General features: G+C 35.8%; 1 protein-coding gene across 3 annotated transcripts in view; it reads right to left on the reverse strand.

Annotated features, from left to right (window-relative positions):
• The window catches only part of DDX60 (DExD/H-box helicase 60), a 110720-nt gene that overhangs the window by 17740 nt on the left and 75646 nt on the right, over positions 1–17334 (reverse strand). For all 3 annotated transcript variants that reach the window (XM_040626426.1, XM_008685617.2, XM_040626425.1), the window contains 4 exons: positions 13173–13373; positions 8191–8295; positions 7786–7927; positions 6051–6172 (listed from right to left, as the gene is read on the reverse strand). In XM_040626426.1, coding sequence (XP_040482360.1) covers positions 6051–6172; positions 7786–7927; positions 8191–8295; positions 13173–13373 — 570 coding nt within the window. The remainder of the gene's footprint in view (positions 1–6050; positions 6173–7785; positions 7928–8190; positions 8296–13172; positions 13374–17334) is intronic.

Below are 17334 nucleotides of genomic sequence, written 5' to 3' on the forward strand. Positions count from 1 at the left end.
CATAAGTGCAACTTTTCTCTTTTTTTGTGGGAAAGTTTTTAAAATAATTGACCGCATTTCTATAATAGATACCAGACACAGGACTTTTTATTTCTTCCTTGGTTCATTTTGGAAGGTTGCATTTTCTAGGAATATGCCCATTTTGTCCAAACAACGAAATGTATTGGCATAAATCAGTTATAATATCCTCTTTTGTTCTTTTCAATGTCCAAAGTAGATCTGTAGTAATGTCGCATTTTCTTTCCTGATATTTGTAACATCTACTCTGTTAGATTTTCTATTTGTTTTGTTTTCCTAGCTTCTTAAGCTGAAAAATTAAGTCATTGATATTTTTCGGCCTTTATTCTTTTCTAAGATATAATTATAAGGCTATAAATTTTGCTCTAATCTTTGTATGAACTATATCTTGTATTTGTGTGTTTATTGTTTAAATAAAATATTCTATAATTACATTTTATTTTTGTCCCATATGCATTTTTCCTATTTTAATTTTCTTTTTTAAGAATTCTATTAATATTCAAAAGGTATTTTATCATAGTAAGCACTACAATTTTTTTTTTTTTAATCAGTGTTAAAAGCTTACAACAACTAATCAGGGCTCTGTCTTACCACCCATGCCCTCTAGTCCCAGAACCATGTTAAACTCTTTTGCTATTTGTTCTAGTGACCTATATGTATTTAGAAATGAATCTATCTAATTTTCAGGCAATTAAGGTGTTTCTGATTCTTCTGGTAAGATTTACCTGGCATATCTCTTTTTCTATCATTTTACTTTCAATCTTTCTGGGACGTCATAGGTAAGATGTGATTTTAATAAACAGCAAATAATTGTGGGTATTTTTCTTAATAAAATCCAAAAATGTTATTATTTTACCTGAAGTATTTAGTACATATATAGTCAATGTAGTTACTTATACAGTTGAGTTTATGTATACTATTTTAGTATTCAGTGTCTATCCGGACCATATATTCCATATTATTTTCTCTGTTCTTGTCTTTTTTTTTAATCAGTTTTTCTTCTATTAACACTTATATGTGCACTATTTTGCTAGTCTTTATCCCAGAGATTACAAAATACATCTTTTTTACAACTCAGTACTGCAAGAACCTTAAAATATTCAAATATATTTACCCTTCCCAACACTTGTATTATGATTGTCACGCATTTTAGTGTTTTTTAAATTACTTATATATTTATTTTTTATTTATATTATTTATTTATATTATTTATTTATATTATTTATTTATTTATTTATATCTACCCGCACATTATCCTTCTAGTATACTTCATGCCCTGTTACATTTTCAAGTCTCCCAAGTTTAGATTTCTTTATCTGCGTAAAATACATATTTCTTTTAGCACATACACAAGAAACTGTTAGAACTAATAAACAATATCAGCAAAGTTGGAGGGTACAAAATCAAAACAGTTGTGTTTCAAAAATTTGTGTTTCTATACACTTAGTATCTGAAAAGAAAATTAGGACAATCTCATTTGTAATAGTACTAAAAAGAATAAAATATTTAGGTATAAATTTAACCAAGGAGGTGAAGATCTCTATACTAAAAAGTATAAAACACTCATGAACAAAATTACAGCAGACACAAATAATGCAAAGACATGCCATGTTCATAGACTGAAAGAATAATTACTATTAAGATGTCAAAACTATCCAAAGGGATCTACAGATTCATTGCAAGTCCTATCAAAATCTCATGGCATTTTTTACAGAAATATAAAAAACAATTCCAAAATTCATATGGAATCACAAAAGACTCTGAATAGTCAAAATTATCTTGAGGGGAAAAAAAAAAACAAAGCCAGAGGCATCACATTTCCTAATTTTAGAATATATTACAAAGCTCCAGTAGTTAAAACAGTATTGTACCAACATCATGAAAGACATATAGACTAATGGAACAAAATAGAGTCCAGAAATAAATCCATGTACATATGGTCAAAAGATCTTTGACAAAGGTGCCAAGAACACACAATGGGGAAAGGATCATCTCTTCAACAAACGGTGTTGGCAAAATTTGATATACACATGAAAAAAAATGAAATCAACCCTTATCACATACTGTACAAAAAATAAACTCAAATGCATTAAAGACTTAAACATAAGACCTGAAACTGTAAAATTCAAAGAAGAAAATTTAAGGACATTGGTCTTGGAAATGATTTTTATTTATATGACACCAGAAGCACAGGCAACAAAAATGAAAATAAACAAGTAAGACTAAATCAAACCAAAAGCTTCCACATAGCAAAGGAAATAATAAAGTGAAAAGGCATTTCCAGAATGGGAGAAAATATTTCTAAGCCATCTATCTGGGAAGGGGTAATATCCAAATATATCTAAGAATCTTCTACAACTCAATAGCAAAAAATTAAAACAAAATGGGCAAAGGACTTGATTAGACATTCCTCCAAAGAAGTCACGCAAATGGCCACCATGTATATTAAAAGTTGCTCAACTGCACTAATCATTAGGGAAATGCAGATGAAGGCCACATGAGATATTGTCTCCTACCTGTTACTATGGGTATTATCAAAAAATCAAAAAGGTAAGTGTTGAGGAGAATACAGAAAAATTAGAATCCCTATACACTCTTGGTGGAAATGTATGCTGCTGTGGCCACTATGGAAAACATTCAGGGTTTTCTTCAAAAAGTTAAAAATAGAACTACCATATGATCCAGCAATCCCAGTTTGATGTATATACCCAAAAGAATTGAAATAAGGATCTTGAAGAGATATCTGTACCCCCATGTTCACTGCAACATTATTCACAATAAGCAAGATATGGAAACAACCCAAATGTCCATCAACAGATGAACGGATAAGGTAATGCGGTATATACACACAATGGAATATTATTCCATCTTTAAAAGGAAGGAAATCTTCCCACTTGCAACAACATGGATGAACCTAGAGGATGTTATGCTAAGTAAAATAAGCCAGTTACAGAATGACAAATAATTCATGATTTCATGTAATGGAATTTATATCTTATAAATTCTACTTATATTCCACTTACATCTTAAATAGTCAAACTCATAGAAGCAGAGGATAGAACGGTGACTGCCAGGGACTGGGTGGAGGAAGAAATGGGCAATTGTTTTTCATGGGATATAAAGTTTCTGTTATGCAAGATAAATAAATTCTAAAGATCTACTGTACAACAAAGTACCTATAGTTAACAATACAATATTGTAAACTTTAAAATACTTGAAGTGGATAAATTTCAGTTAAGTGTTCCTACCAAAAAAAGGAGGAAAAAAAAAAAAACACCTCATACATAAGGAATGTGGAATGTGATGAATATGTTTAGCACCTTGGTTGTAGTGATGATATTATGGGTATATGCGTATGTCCAAACTCATTAAGACATATACATTAAATGTGTGCAATTCTTTGTATATCAATTATACCTCAATAACAATAAAGCTGAAAAAATAAGGTAGATATATGCATACCCTCCTGTTATGTTATTAAATCAATCACAATATATTTACCCTATTTTAAATTATGTTTAAAACATAGCAAAATATACGTACATATTTATGTGTGAAAATAGAGTAGGATGAAATTTTTTCTTCTAGCTTCAATTATTTTGGTTAAAAAGTCAGCTATCAATCTTATTGCTTTTTTCAAGGAAATGCCTGTTTCAGCTATAGCTGGTTTATGATTTTCTCTTTGTTTTTGACTTTCAGTAGCTTTAGTTTAATGTTTATATTTATCCTTCTTGAAGTTGACTAATAAGCTTTTAAACTATGGAGTGTTACCTTTCATCAACTTTGGAAAATTCCCAACTATTAGTTTTGAATACTCTTCTGCCATTTTCCTCTTTCCTCTTCTTAATGGACTCCTGTTACGTAACATCAAACTTTTTGAATGTGATGCATGTTTCTCTTATGCTATTTACCTTTAATTTTTTCTCTCTGTGCTAGAGTTTGGGTACTTCCTATTGAGCTGTCAGCTCACTGACTCTGACTTCTGATATGTATATTCTGATCAGATATTATATTTTTCAATTCTGAAGTTTCCATTTAATTATATGGTAAAATTCTAATTATCTGGTGAAATTTTCCGTCCTTCCGTGAATTTTTGCCTATCTTTTCTCCTATTTTCTTGAACATACTAATCATATGTAAATTTCTTGTCCCTTAGCTCCAATATCTGAATCATCTGTGTGTCTATTACTATTGCCTGCTTTTCTTCCTGCCAACTGGTCATATATTCTTGCTTTTCACTTTTTTAGTTCTGGGCCTTTTTTTTTTTTTTCACCATAAAATGTTTATAAAAGGACCAGATAGGGTTCATATGATGTTATCTTCCACCAGAGTGAGTTCTCCCATTTTTGTGTTTGGTTACATGATTGAAGATGTGATCACTTCAGTCCAAGTAGAGATTAAAGTGGTATTGTTGGTATTGCTGGTATTGTTTTCCAGTTTTATTAAGTTTCAGTCTATACCTGATTTAACTCTGTTGCTGGGTCATGACATTCTTGGGACTTAGAGTATGAGGTTGGTAGGTCTCGTTTTCTCAGTCCTAAAAGACTGACAAAGATCTACCTCTTTCCTCCAGAGCTTCCTAATATTCTACATCTTCTAGTTCTAAAAACCTTCAAAAACGTCTTGAGGGGCATATAAGCCTGTGAATAAATGCAGAACCTTCCTTCTAGTGGGTTTTTACTTAATAAGTGTCACAAAACTACAAAAAATTTGGTGGTAGTACCCCAACATTTCATGCAGATCTGGTACTCAGTAAACATCCTCAGTAAACTCATAGAAACATTATGTCTCCCAAGTTTCTGTCACTCCACCCCCATGTGGTCACTAAATGCTTTAATAACTTTTTAATCTCACAGAAGAGGCTCTCTGTATATGCTAAGTACAATTTTCAAACCATGTCCAGAATCAACAAATTCTTTGGGAGGAAACCATGACTAAAGAGTCCCATCACACCTTAGTAAGTTCTTGCCATTTTACAATGTTAGACAGCCACATCTTCATTGTTTCCACAGCTCTCTGTTGCAATATGAATGATAACCACTTACTATATCCTACCTGGAAGTGCACAAATTTCCAATAACCTTTAAAAAAGAGAGAGAGAAAGAGACTGACAGAAAGCGAGAAAGACAGGAGGTCTCCACACAAAACCTTCTTTTATTTTTTATTTTTATGATGTCTTTCCGTGTGAGAATTTAGATACTGACTTTTCTAAGTTAAATATAAATTATTTAAGTAAAACAAATAATACTTCAAGAGGGTACATGTGATGAAAAAATGTGAAGATGATAGGTCAATGACTAAAGTTGTGTTCACTGGTCAAGAGAACATTCTGTAAGGCCTAAGATTCATAATGAGACATTGTGGAGTTAGACAATACAGATTAACTCATCTCTTTTTGTTCCTTGTCACCTTTTACTAAGGTTATTTAGTATAGCCAGCCTATTCCACTTTCTCAGATTCTAGTGGGGTAGATTAGTAACTATTTGATGTTGATTTAATAATAGCAAATCCTGATCAAAGAATATGTTGCAAATAAAACTGGAAAAGAGTTTTCCTGCCTTTACTCTATGTGAGTCAAGGAATGATTTTTTCAAAGACTATTCTAATACATTTTTCAGTGAGGACATTATCACAACATATACTTCTTGCCTGTAGCCCTACCTCAAAGTAGATCCTAACGGAACTACAGATTCAATGATAGGAACTATTAGTTCATTTACTGTATAACTATCTACTTTTTTTTCTTTAGCCACTGAATGCTATAATTTGATACAGTCATACAATCAAATGGAAAACATGGGCAAAATTCCTTATCTTATTTTTCCTCAAGAAATACAATCTTTTGATATATTTATATGGAGAGGCTTATGAATTAGAGTTTAAATATAATAGCGATTACAGAATGAACAAACCACTATTCTATAAAACAAATGAACCATGTATTGATAAAATCCTAGGGCTGCTGAATCATTTATGGTAGGATCTACTTAATTACATTAATTATTTAATGTTATCAGAAGCATAAATTTTACCTTTGATTGATAAAACGTGACAGTACTATCCCGGAACTTTGCTGGAAGAAGCCTTCTTCCAAACAGATTTGCCAATACTAACACTAGCTTTTCCATAACATCTTGAGAAAAATGTTTTGAGCCTATACAAAATAAAGTGTCTTGTTATAAATGTAAAAAAGTGTGTCAATCCCATTTTTAACATTTAAATTGAATGTTACACTGCATTTCATTTCATGGAAATTGAAAATATGTAACAAATACAGCAACCAAGGAATGACTATATCTGCTGCCAGTTTACATCTGTGCCTTCTTTTTCATCCTTGCTACGCTCACGCTAGTTCATCCCAAAATCATTTCAACCACAAATTGCCTCATCTCCTTACCTGGATTCTACCCCACCTCCCGCCCCCCAACTTCAGGCTATGATCAGTTTTCCTAAAGCATTTTATGATCATGTCTCTCACCTATTCAAAAATCTCTGGTTGCATCTCAATGCCTCATAAACAAAATCCAATCTCCTCAGCCTAGCATTTAAGGCTTTCCAAAACTCAGCCCATAAATAACCTCCCAGCCTTATCTCCCTGCCTTCCCTTCTTGCCACTCATATTAAGATACCATCAATTTGACTTACTTTCTGTCCTTCACAAGAGCATTATGCCGCAGTAATTAAAACGGTCACACCTTTAATAACTTGGGCTCTAGAGTCAAACTACTTATATTTGAATCTTTGCTCTGACACTTACTAAAATTATGTGACCATGGCAATTTATTTAACTTCTCTGTATCTGAGTTTCCTTACAGACAAAAGAGTGATAGCCATATTATGTGCTTCATAAAGTTATCAAATTTTCTACCTTCATGTTTATAATAGCATACACCTTCCCCTCCCACCCCCGCCCGTACAGCAATGAACATAACTGTACTTCCTGTTACAGGAAATTATTTCTCCTCTTACAGGGTTTTTAGGGGGACAAAATTTTCTGAGTATTCTTGTTTCACAGAACAATGCATGTTCAGATAGTGACTAGACCTACTGCACGAAGTAAAGTGTTGCTATCAGTTCATGATAGAAGATAAAGAAATGCTGTGAAAGGCACTGCATTTGCCAGGCATTAGGAAATACAACAAATTTACGCACCAAAAGGAAAACATTTCTTTTAGGGACACTGTTTCAGGGTGTATGGTTTAATTATAAAATTCAAAACTTTTTAATTTAAAAAATGTATTAAACAGAATATTAAGTGGGCATTAAAACAGAATTCACAAAAAGTTTACGTGATATTGGCAAAACTATATTTCAGGGAAAACAAGATTCCAGATTATGCAATTAACATATCAGTTATTTAAATAAACTATATAGTTATATTCTAAGAAAATATGATTGGAAGAAAATATTCACAAATACTAATGGTGAATATTATATTTAATATAATGCCTTCCTATATCCCTTTTATATGATGAGCACATATTACATTTAATTAGGAAAAATATTTATTAAAAAATCATATTTTTTAATATGTTCTGAGTCCTGGAGTACAGAAATCACTAAAGTTCATAAGAAACTGACATTTTAAAATAGGTGTCACAAAATATGGCTGTCTCCCATATGATCTATATTAGTAGGTATACAAAACTTTATTTTACCTAATTTGGTATCTCTAAATTATCTAAATATTAACTTGTGTTAGAAGTGCTAGCTTCACTATAGTCTCTGTTACTATTTTAAGATTACACACACAAACATCAAGCTTACCTTTCCTAGTTGGCTGACAGAGATTATGGAAAAGGCCTTTTACAAGAAAACTGACAAAAACAAGATTAGAAGGCTCGTGATAATGCAAATGAGATACAAGTCCAGCAAACCCCACTGGTTTACCTTCTTGATCTAAATAGCCCTAAAGAAAAAAAAAAATTATTAGTTTGACTCAACTCACCACATCCATTAATTAATAACTAACTTATTAAGTGCTAGTTTAAAACAGTATTTAATGCCAATATAAGAGAGATTGGTAATCATTACCTGGTCCAGTTGTGATAATTATATCAAGTAAAGAAATATTAGTCATCGGATATAACCTTCTAAGGACCACAATTAATTCAGCATGATAAAAAATATAGTACCATTCCTATTTCACAAAAAGACAAAGGACAATCATACCTGTTTCACAAGGAATTGCAAAGAAAACAAGAAGTAAAGTTTTAACGTCTCCATGACTCTGGGTTTCTTGAAGGACAGCAATGAATGCTTTAGCACTGACAGCACCTTCAAAGAAGAATACTTTAATTCACACCACGTTAGTTTTATGAAATATATTTGTAAATAATAATATAGGTATATTGTAATTTTAAGTTTTTTCTTATGATGTTTTGACATCTTAAAAAACCTTTCTGAAACAAACAAACATAAAACCTTTCTGGATGGGGGAAAACTGTCCCTTCCTGGGCTAGCTAACTCCTAAAGATAACAACAACTTGCCTAAAAGCATGCCTATCATATACAAACCAACCAATCCCAAGTTTATACCCCCCAACTTCTTCCTTCCCTAATTCTCACACAACTAGCCAATATTTCTTGTGTCCTAAGTCATCCCAGAGCCAGGTACCAGACGACAAGAGGCCACCTGCACAGCCCAAAACCCAGCAGAATTATTCAAACCAGCCAGTCCTAAACTGCTTACTCTGCCCTGTTTTGCCTTTTCCATAGAAACTATAATAAAAGCAGTCACCTAAACCTTTCTGCTGCTCCTATCTTTTGCCTCCTGACCAGCCTGGTGTCCTTCACACATAGTCCTGCAGAGTTTGCCCTGACTCCTATCTCTGAGGCTTATAAATATAATACTTTATTCTCCTGAGCTCTACCTCAGTCTCCTCTTGTCGCTCCACCTTACTAGCACATAAAAGAATATAAAACAATAGGATAGATATTACCCATATCTATCATACCACAGAGATTCCAGCAATATATAAGATTCAGTTAAATTTCACATTATTTGCTTTACCATCTTCTTACATGGCACATCTTTCCTTTAATAAACAGAACATATAAAACAGAATCATCAGAAATGAAAACTATTGCCAAAAAATCTGATAATAAATGTGAGCCCAGTTTAAGAGCTTACAGCTCTTGATTTATTCTGGAAGAAAACAAGATATGCTATTGTATGCCCTGCAGTATTGTGGCAAAAATAATGCAATTAGGTTGATTAAAACAAAAGTAATAAAAATATTGCTTGGTTTCTGGTATAAAACAGCACTGAGGTAGCAGTTAAGATACCTTTGAGCTGCCCACTAAAACATCTATGAGGTTCCAATAAAAGGAAAATTTCCTAACATCACCAAATTTAAGCCTGGCTACCACTAGGACTGAGAGTTTACAGAACCTAGAGTGTCTGTAGTCATTGTAAGGCCAGTGGACTATGTGAAAGGAAGGTGGGAGGATACAGATGAGCGAAAGGAGAAAGGAAGGGGGACATAGTGCACATCACCTTTACTTTAGGATGATTCTTTTTGAGAGTGCCAAAAATGCCCTTTCCTACTACCTCTCTTTCTCTGTTGCTCTACTTTGGTCACAGATGGCAACAGCAAGAAAATGGCTGAGTAGTAAGAGGGTGAGCAACTCATGGTGGTTCACTGTAATCTTAGAGATGTAGACCCATAACTAAAGTCGTACTAAGATAAGGACCCTGACAGCAATGCATACTGTAGTTTGTAGTGATGAATGACATCCACATACGTGATCAATGTGGCAGTGAGACTGGCAAAAGTAGATCAATAAACTTTCAGTCCAGAGAAGCTACGTAAGTTTAAAATCTACTAAGCACTAACACTTGGGTCAAAAGCTATTCTTCTAGCCTCACATTTAATACAGTATTTGAACAGCACTTAGGTGGCCAGAGAGAAGCCAGAGTGAAATCATACATCTCACTCTTTGGCAGTTGATCAGATTTAGACAAATGTACCTATATTCAAAAGTGAGAAAATAGAAAAACCCACAATAGAGCAACTCTTTATAAGAAAATTGATCACCTTCCTAAAATTTTTCAGTCATGCTAAAAATATTTATTAAATGTCTATACCAGGAACTAAGACAAACATCTTTGGCCACAGAGTGCTTACATTCCAGTGGAAAACATAGAGAAAATAAATAAAAACATGATAGATGATTGATAGATAGATAGATAGATATTTGATGCTATGTTAGGACTGATACATACTATATATAAATGAATAAGGATCATAGTGCAGCAGACAGGAGATACATTTCCAATTTAGAAAGGGCAGTGAAAGAATGCTTCACTAAGAGTAATGTTAGAGCAAAAACTTGAATGAGGTGAAGGAGTGACGCTACGCACATATCTGAGAGAAGATTTCACAAGAGAAAGAAACAGCAAAGCCATGGTCCTCAGACTGTAATGTACCTGAAATATCCACAGAGCCAGTAGTAGGCTCATGTGGGAGAGCAGGAAGAGGTTAGTTCAACAAGATAATCAGGGATCAGGCTCTGCAGAACCATCATAAAGACATTGGCTTTTACTCCTTAAACAAAAAAAAAAGGGGGGGGGGGGGATGACCTATAAAAATTATTTTCTTTGTGCAGCAAAAAAATTTTTGGAAAATTATTTGGCATCTGCAATGGATGCCTTAAGATATGAGACTTGTCTCTACAAGACAAGGCAAAATAGCATAAAGTAAATGGACAATTATAAACTGACATTAAAAAATACTTTATTAATATGTGAAACAGTGATATTAAAAATAGTGAAGAATTTCAGGAAAATTAAAATTCCAGTAGTAGATTTAAAATCCACAATGTGTGGGGCTCCTGGGTGGCACAGTGGTTAAGCGTCTGCCTTCAGCTCAGGGCGTGATCCCGGTGTGATGGGATCGAGCCCCACATCAGGCTCCTCCGCTATGAGCCTGCTTCTTCCTCTCCCACTCCCCCTGCTTGTGTTCCCTCTCTCGCTGGCTGTCTCTGTCAAATAAATAAATAAAATCTTTAAAAAAAATAAAAAAATAAAAAAATAAAATCCACAATGTGTATTACTAAAGAGCAGAACTGAAACTCTGGAGAGCAGCATCATCAATGTGAAAGATAAACTTCACCTGTTCTCTCATAATGAAGAAAAACATAGCAATGGAGTACAGATAAAGAATTTTTTATTTAAAAATTATGACCCTTCCTAAAAAGAAATTGAACAAATGAAAACAGAAGCAAATATGAAAGATCTAATTCAAGAAATTTCTTCTTAGTTCCAAAACTACTTGAGCACTGTACAATGCAATGTATTTAACATTACTGAATTGTACACTTAAAAAATGGTTAAGATGGTAAATTTTATATTATTTTTATTTCACCACAATTTTAAAAACTGAGCATGAATCTTCCTATGAGCATGCTTCATGTAAGCATGAAGATTCAAAGTTCTCAGCATATAACTAAAACATCAACTTAAAAAATGACCCACAGGGGCGCCTGGGTGGCTCAGTCGTTGAGCGTCTGCCTTCGGCTCAGGGCGTGATCCCGGCGTTGTGGGATCGAGCCCCACATCAGGCTCCTCTGCTGGGAGCCTGCTTCTTCCTCTCCCACTCCCCCTGCTTGTGTTCCCTCTCTCGCTGGCTGTCTCTCTCTCTGTCAAATAAATTAAAAAAATCTTAAAAAAAAAAAAATGACCCACAAAACAGAAAATCCTGGGGAAAAGAATTTGAAATATAAGGAGTTTTTTAAAAGAGTCATATAAATACATAGGCAGAAAAAAATCAAATTAACTACAAGAAAACAGGAATTACATGGCTCCACTAGGGAAGAGTAAAAGACTCTACTCCACTGTAACAGTACATGCAAGAGGAAATGAAACTTAGTTTGATGTGATGAGTAAAGAGAATATTCTAAGAATTTATTCTGTATTCGAGCCTTTTATGTCGAAAGATTACAGACAGATCTTCTCAAATATGCCACGGCAAAGAAAATAAACCACTCCAATAACCTTTCTTTAAAAATCTTTAAAAGCTTGCTAAAAGATGTAGTCTTCTCTCTTACACAGAAGTAAAAATTAGTACAGAAATGGGGAAGTTTGGTCTTAAAGGATACGTGCCTGCTCTGTAAGACCATCAGCAACACCAGGCCAACTCATCAGGAAAGGCCTGAAAGATTCCTCACATCGACAAACCGTTTCTGATTTAATCTGGTATACTAATCAATATAAAAAAACAATGCATCTTCGTAAGGATGAAAACCAAATTGTTTCATTATGATTTTTAAATTTTTCATCATGACATTAGACACAAAATATTTATCTCAGCAAAAACTTCAGGAAAAGTTTACAATCATATCAATCAATGTCTAATCAAATATATCAGTGTTTGAAAACCAAATGTACACCTAGGTCAAATTACCAAAATGATAATATGACTGTCTTTGGACAATGAAACCTGGTACGGTTTTTGCTTTCTTTCAGGCTTTTGCATTATCTAAATACTCTTTGGTGAATTTGGGTTACTTTGTTTTTTACAAAAAATAAACTCTTTTATTACCAAATGATCACAACAAATCTTGTTCCTTTTGAAAATGGAATCTAACCCAGATCTTCTAAAATCTACAGCCAGTGGTGCCTAGGTGGCTCAGTGGGTTGAAAATCTGATTCTTGATTTCAGCTGGGTCATGATCTCAGGGTCATGAGATCAAGCCCCGTGTCAGGCTCTGTGCTCTGAAGAGACTGCTTAAGACTCTCTCTCCCTCTCCCTCTGCCCCTTCCCTCGCTTATGCTCTCTGTCTCTTTGAGTAAATAAGTAAAATCTTTTAAAAATAAAATAAAATAAAATAAAATAAAATAAAATAAAATAAAATAAAATCGATAGCCAGCACCTTTAACTACTATAGGGCAACATCGATCACACATGAAAAAAGTAATCTTTAATTCCAAATGCCCATCCAGCACAAATTCTATGACTGATAGAAGAGACAAACAAAACGAATTATTATTCTCCCACTCTGCACCAACCCTATACTATGCAAGACATTGCAAAGCATACAAAACTGATGAAACTGAAAAGTTATTGCTATAGACTTCTAAAGAAGAGCAAACCTAACCACAGCCAAGCTAGTAGTGAAGACTCTACGTCAGAAAATGTCAAGCATAGTACCTTTGCTTTGGCATCCTCTGGGTCATCTCCCTTGGAGGCCAGCAGCATGAGTCGCAGGACCAGGGTAATGCCGAGAGGAAACTGTCCTTTCAGTTCAGGAACATTGGATTTAATGAGTTTTTCTATTTTGGGCAATGGAATATCAAAGAAATATACATCTCCCAGCAGGTCTTGACCTCGTCTTCCAGCACGTCCGGACATCTGGAAACAGAAGAGAATCACAAAGTAATATTTCCCTAAATACTTTCTCCATCACACAATTGAGCCTTTTCCATAGGGTTGGAGCAAGTAAATCGTGCATATGTTCAAGCATTAAATAACCTGAAACTAAAATCCAACGGTGTAGCACTTAGGAAATTTACCATGGCTAAGACAGAGCTAAGAATGAGACATTCATCATTATTATGTACTTATTTCATGCCAAAAATTGTGCTATATATTTATATCATGATATATAGATGAAAAAGACTAGACCCCAATTTCAAATTCACTTATAGCTGAACTAATTACACCAATTCTCTCCTTTCCCACTTCCTTTCCCTCATTCTGTTCTCACACACCAGTGTGTTGCATTACAGATCACCAAAAAAATTGTGCACAAATTGAGGAATACATGAGTAAAATAAAATTCAGAAATTCTACTTGTAGAAAACAAACTCTTTCTTTATAGAAGTTGTACTAGTTCTCATATATTAAGTGCTTAGAATGTGCTAAATCCTTTGAACTGTTTTTATACAGACCTCACACCAACTGTATGACATAAACGTAATCATTATCTCCATTTTACAATGTAGAAATAGGGACATGACAGATAGAAGAAACTTGTCTATAGTCAAACACCAGAAAGTGGAAGATCCAACTCACACCCTGGCATTTTGACTCCCAAGTTCATCATCTGAAACGTCATAACACATAGGGTCCTGGAGAACCCTAACTATATGATTCCCAGAGACGATATTGGAGAGGAGCGCTCATGCAGAACACAGCCCCAGGAGGGGAGATCAGAAGGACAGGCATTGGTAAAGTTGTGGGAAATAAGAGGGGTGTTGCATTGGATAGGAACAAGTCCTACAAGAATAAGAAGTGAGTGTTTAGAGAGAAAGAGAGGGGGGCATTTTGATAAAAACTTGAATGTTGGCTGATACCTAAGTTTGATGCTGCTAGCAGAAATATTCATCAAATACTCCCTAGCAGGGAAGCTATATGAAGACAAACTGTATTGTATATAGGACATAGCAAAGTAAGAAGAATTGAAAATCAAAAGAACCGTTTTAATAATACAAGGCCAGGAATGTCTGATGAGAGATAGTGAAGACAGAAATTGCAAGGCAGGAGGGGGGGAAAAGATGGCAGAGGAGTAGGGGACCCTTTTTTCAGCTGGTCCCCTGAATGGGGCTGGACAATCCTTAACACCCATGAAATCAGCCCGAGACGTAGGAAGATACATCTGGTTCTCTACTAACGAACATCTCCAGCGCTGAGTATTGAGGTACGAAATGGGGAGCCGTGAATCCATGCACAGATATCAGAAGATAAACAGAAGGGGGAGGGAGCTGTGGCATTCGAGCACCGGGAGCACTAGCCACCTGCAATGGGGAGCGGGCCGGACTCGCGGACCGGCATCCACGAGAAAGCAGACTGAGACCGTGAGCCCGGGAACGCACGCACAACCAGACTGAAAACCGGAGCCCCAGAGCACTCACTGGAACCACACTGACCGGGAGCTCACGAGCACGTGCGCAACCAGACTGAAAACTGGCGCTCTGGAGCGTGTGCGAACCACACTGAATCAGGGAGCTCAGGAACGTGAGCAGGAACTGGGGGAAGCTGGCAGTGTTAGAAGCACAAAGGACAGAAACCTGCCGGCCCTGGAAATGAGGCCTGGGAGAGTGGCTGTGGGGCGCACGACCCAGGACACTGCAGGGTTTTTAGCAGCACCGACAGAAACAGAGTTAAAGTGGCCAGGAGGGCTCAGTGGAGAGCAGACTGCGATCTCTCTGTTCTGAGACAGAGGCTAGGATACGGCCACTGCTGCTCTGATTCTCAGAGGAGGCACAGAAAACCTCCAGGGAAAGCCGCCAGAGAACAAAAGCCTGGAAATACCAGCTCACATTGTGCCCATCCCCACCCCCTTCACAGGGGACGGGGTGACTCTACCCAAACAGGGTTGCCTGAGTACCAACGAGGCAGGCCCCTCCCCCAGAAGGCAGGCTGAAAAATCAAGAAGCCCACATCCCTAAGGTCCCTATAAAACAAGTGCACACTGCCCCATTCCTGGTCAATAATTTGGGCTCTGGGCATCCCTGCAACCTCTCCTCATCAGAATGACGAGAAGGAGAAATCTCCCCCAGCAAAGAAAACACAATGAGTCTGTGGCCTCTGCCACAGAACTGATGGATATGGATATAACCAAATTATTAGAAATGGAGTTCAGAGTAACAATGGTCAAGATGATGTGTAGGCTTGAAAAAAATATTAACGAAAATATTAACGAGAATATAGAATCTCTAAGGGCGGAAATGGGAAAGAATCTGGAAGAAATTAAAAATGCTATGAATCAAATGCAGTCTAAACTAGACGCTCTGATGGCCAGCGTAAATGAGGCAGAAGAACGAATTCGTGAATTAGAGGATGGGATGGTAGAAGAGAAAGTAAAAATGGAAACTTGGCTCAAAAAAATTCAATCTCAAGAATGTAGGTTACGGGAGATTATTGACTCAATGAAACGTTCCAATGTCAGAATCATCAGCATCCCCAAGGGGGTGGAGAAAGAGAGAGGTCTAGAAGAGATATTTGAACAAATTGTAGCTGAGAACTTCTCTAATCTGGCAAAGGAAACAAGCATTCATGTCCAAGAGGCAGAGAGGACCCCTCCCAAGATCAATGAGAACAGATCTACACCATGTCACATCATAGTGCAATTTGCAAATACTAGATCCAAGGATACAGTATTGAAAGCGCCCAGGAGGAAGAAAATCCTTACGTACAGAGGGAAGAATATCAGAATAACGTCAGACCTGTCTACAGAGACCTGGCAGGCCAGGAAGGGTTGGCAAGGTATTTTCAAAGCTCTAACTGAGAAGAACATGCAACCAAGGACACTTTATCCAGCAAGGCTATTATTCAGAATTGATGGAGAGATAAGGACCTTCCAGGATCGGCAGAAATTGAAAGAATTCATAACCTCCAAACCAACCCTACATGAGATATTAAGGGGGTTCTATAAAAGTAAAAAGGCCCCAAGAGTGATACAGAACAGAAATTTACAATCTATAGAAACAAAGACTTCACAGGCAACATGACATCATTAAAATCATATCTCTCAATAATCACTCTCAATGTGAATGGCCAAATGCTCCCATAAACGCCACAGGGTTGCAGATTGGATAAAAAGACATGACTCATCAATTTGCTGTCTACAAGAGACTCATTTTGAACCTAAACGTACATCCAGACTGAAAGTGAAAGGATGGAAAACCATTTTTTGTGCCAATGGACCTCAAAAGAAAGCTGGGGTAGCAATTCTCATATCAGACAGATTAGATTTTAAACTAAAGACTGTAGTTAGAGATACAGAAGGACACTATATTATTCTTAAAGGATGTATCCAACAAGTGGATATGACAATTATAAATATCTATGCCCCCAACAGGGGAGGAGCTAGATATACAAACCAACTCTTAACCAGAAAAAAGAGACATATAGATAATAATATGTTAATAGTAGGGGACTTCAACACTCTGCTCTCAGCAATAGACAGATCACCTAAGCAGAAAATCAAGATAGAAACAACAGCTTTGAATGCCATACTGGACCAGATGGACCTCATAGATATATACAGAACACTACACCCCAGAACAACAGAATACCCATTCTTTTCAAATGCACATAGAACTTTGTCCAGAATAGACCATATAATGGGTCACAAAACAGGTCTCAACCGATACCAAAAGACTGAGATTATTCCCTGCATATTCTCAGACCACCATGCTTTGAAACTGGAACTCAATCACAAGGAAAAATTTCGAAGTAACTCAAACACTTGGAAACTAAGAACCATCCTGCTCAAGAATGATTGGTAAACCAGGGAATTAAGAAGGAGATTAAGCAATTTTTGGAGACCAATGAAAATGAAAACACATCAATCCAAAACCTATGGGAT

This window comes from Ursus maritimus, unplaced genomic scaffold (genome assembly GCF_017311325.1).
Source record: "Ursus maritimus isolate PB19 unplaced genomic scaffold, ASM1731132v1 scaffold_11, whole genome shotgun sequence".
NCBI lineage: Eukaryota > Metazoa > Chordata > Mammalia > Carnivora > Ursidae > Ursus > Ursus maritimus.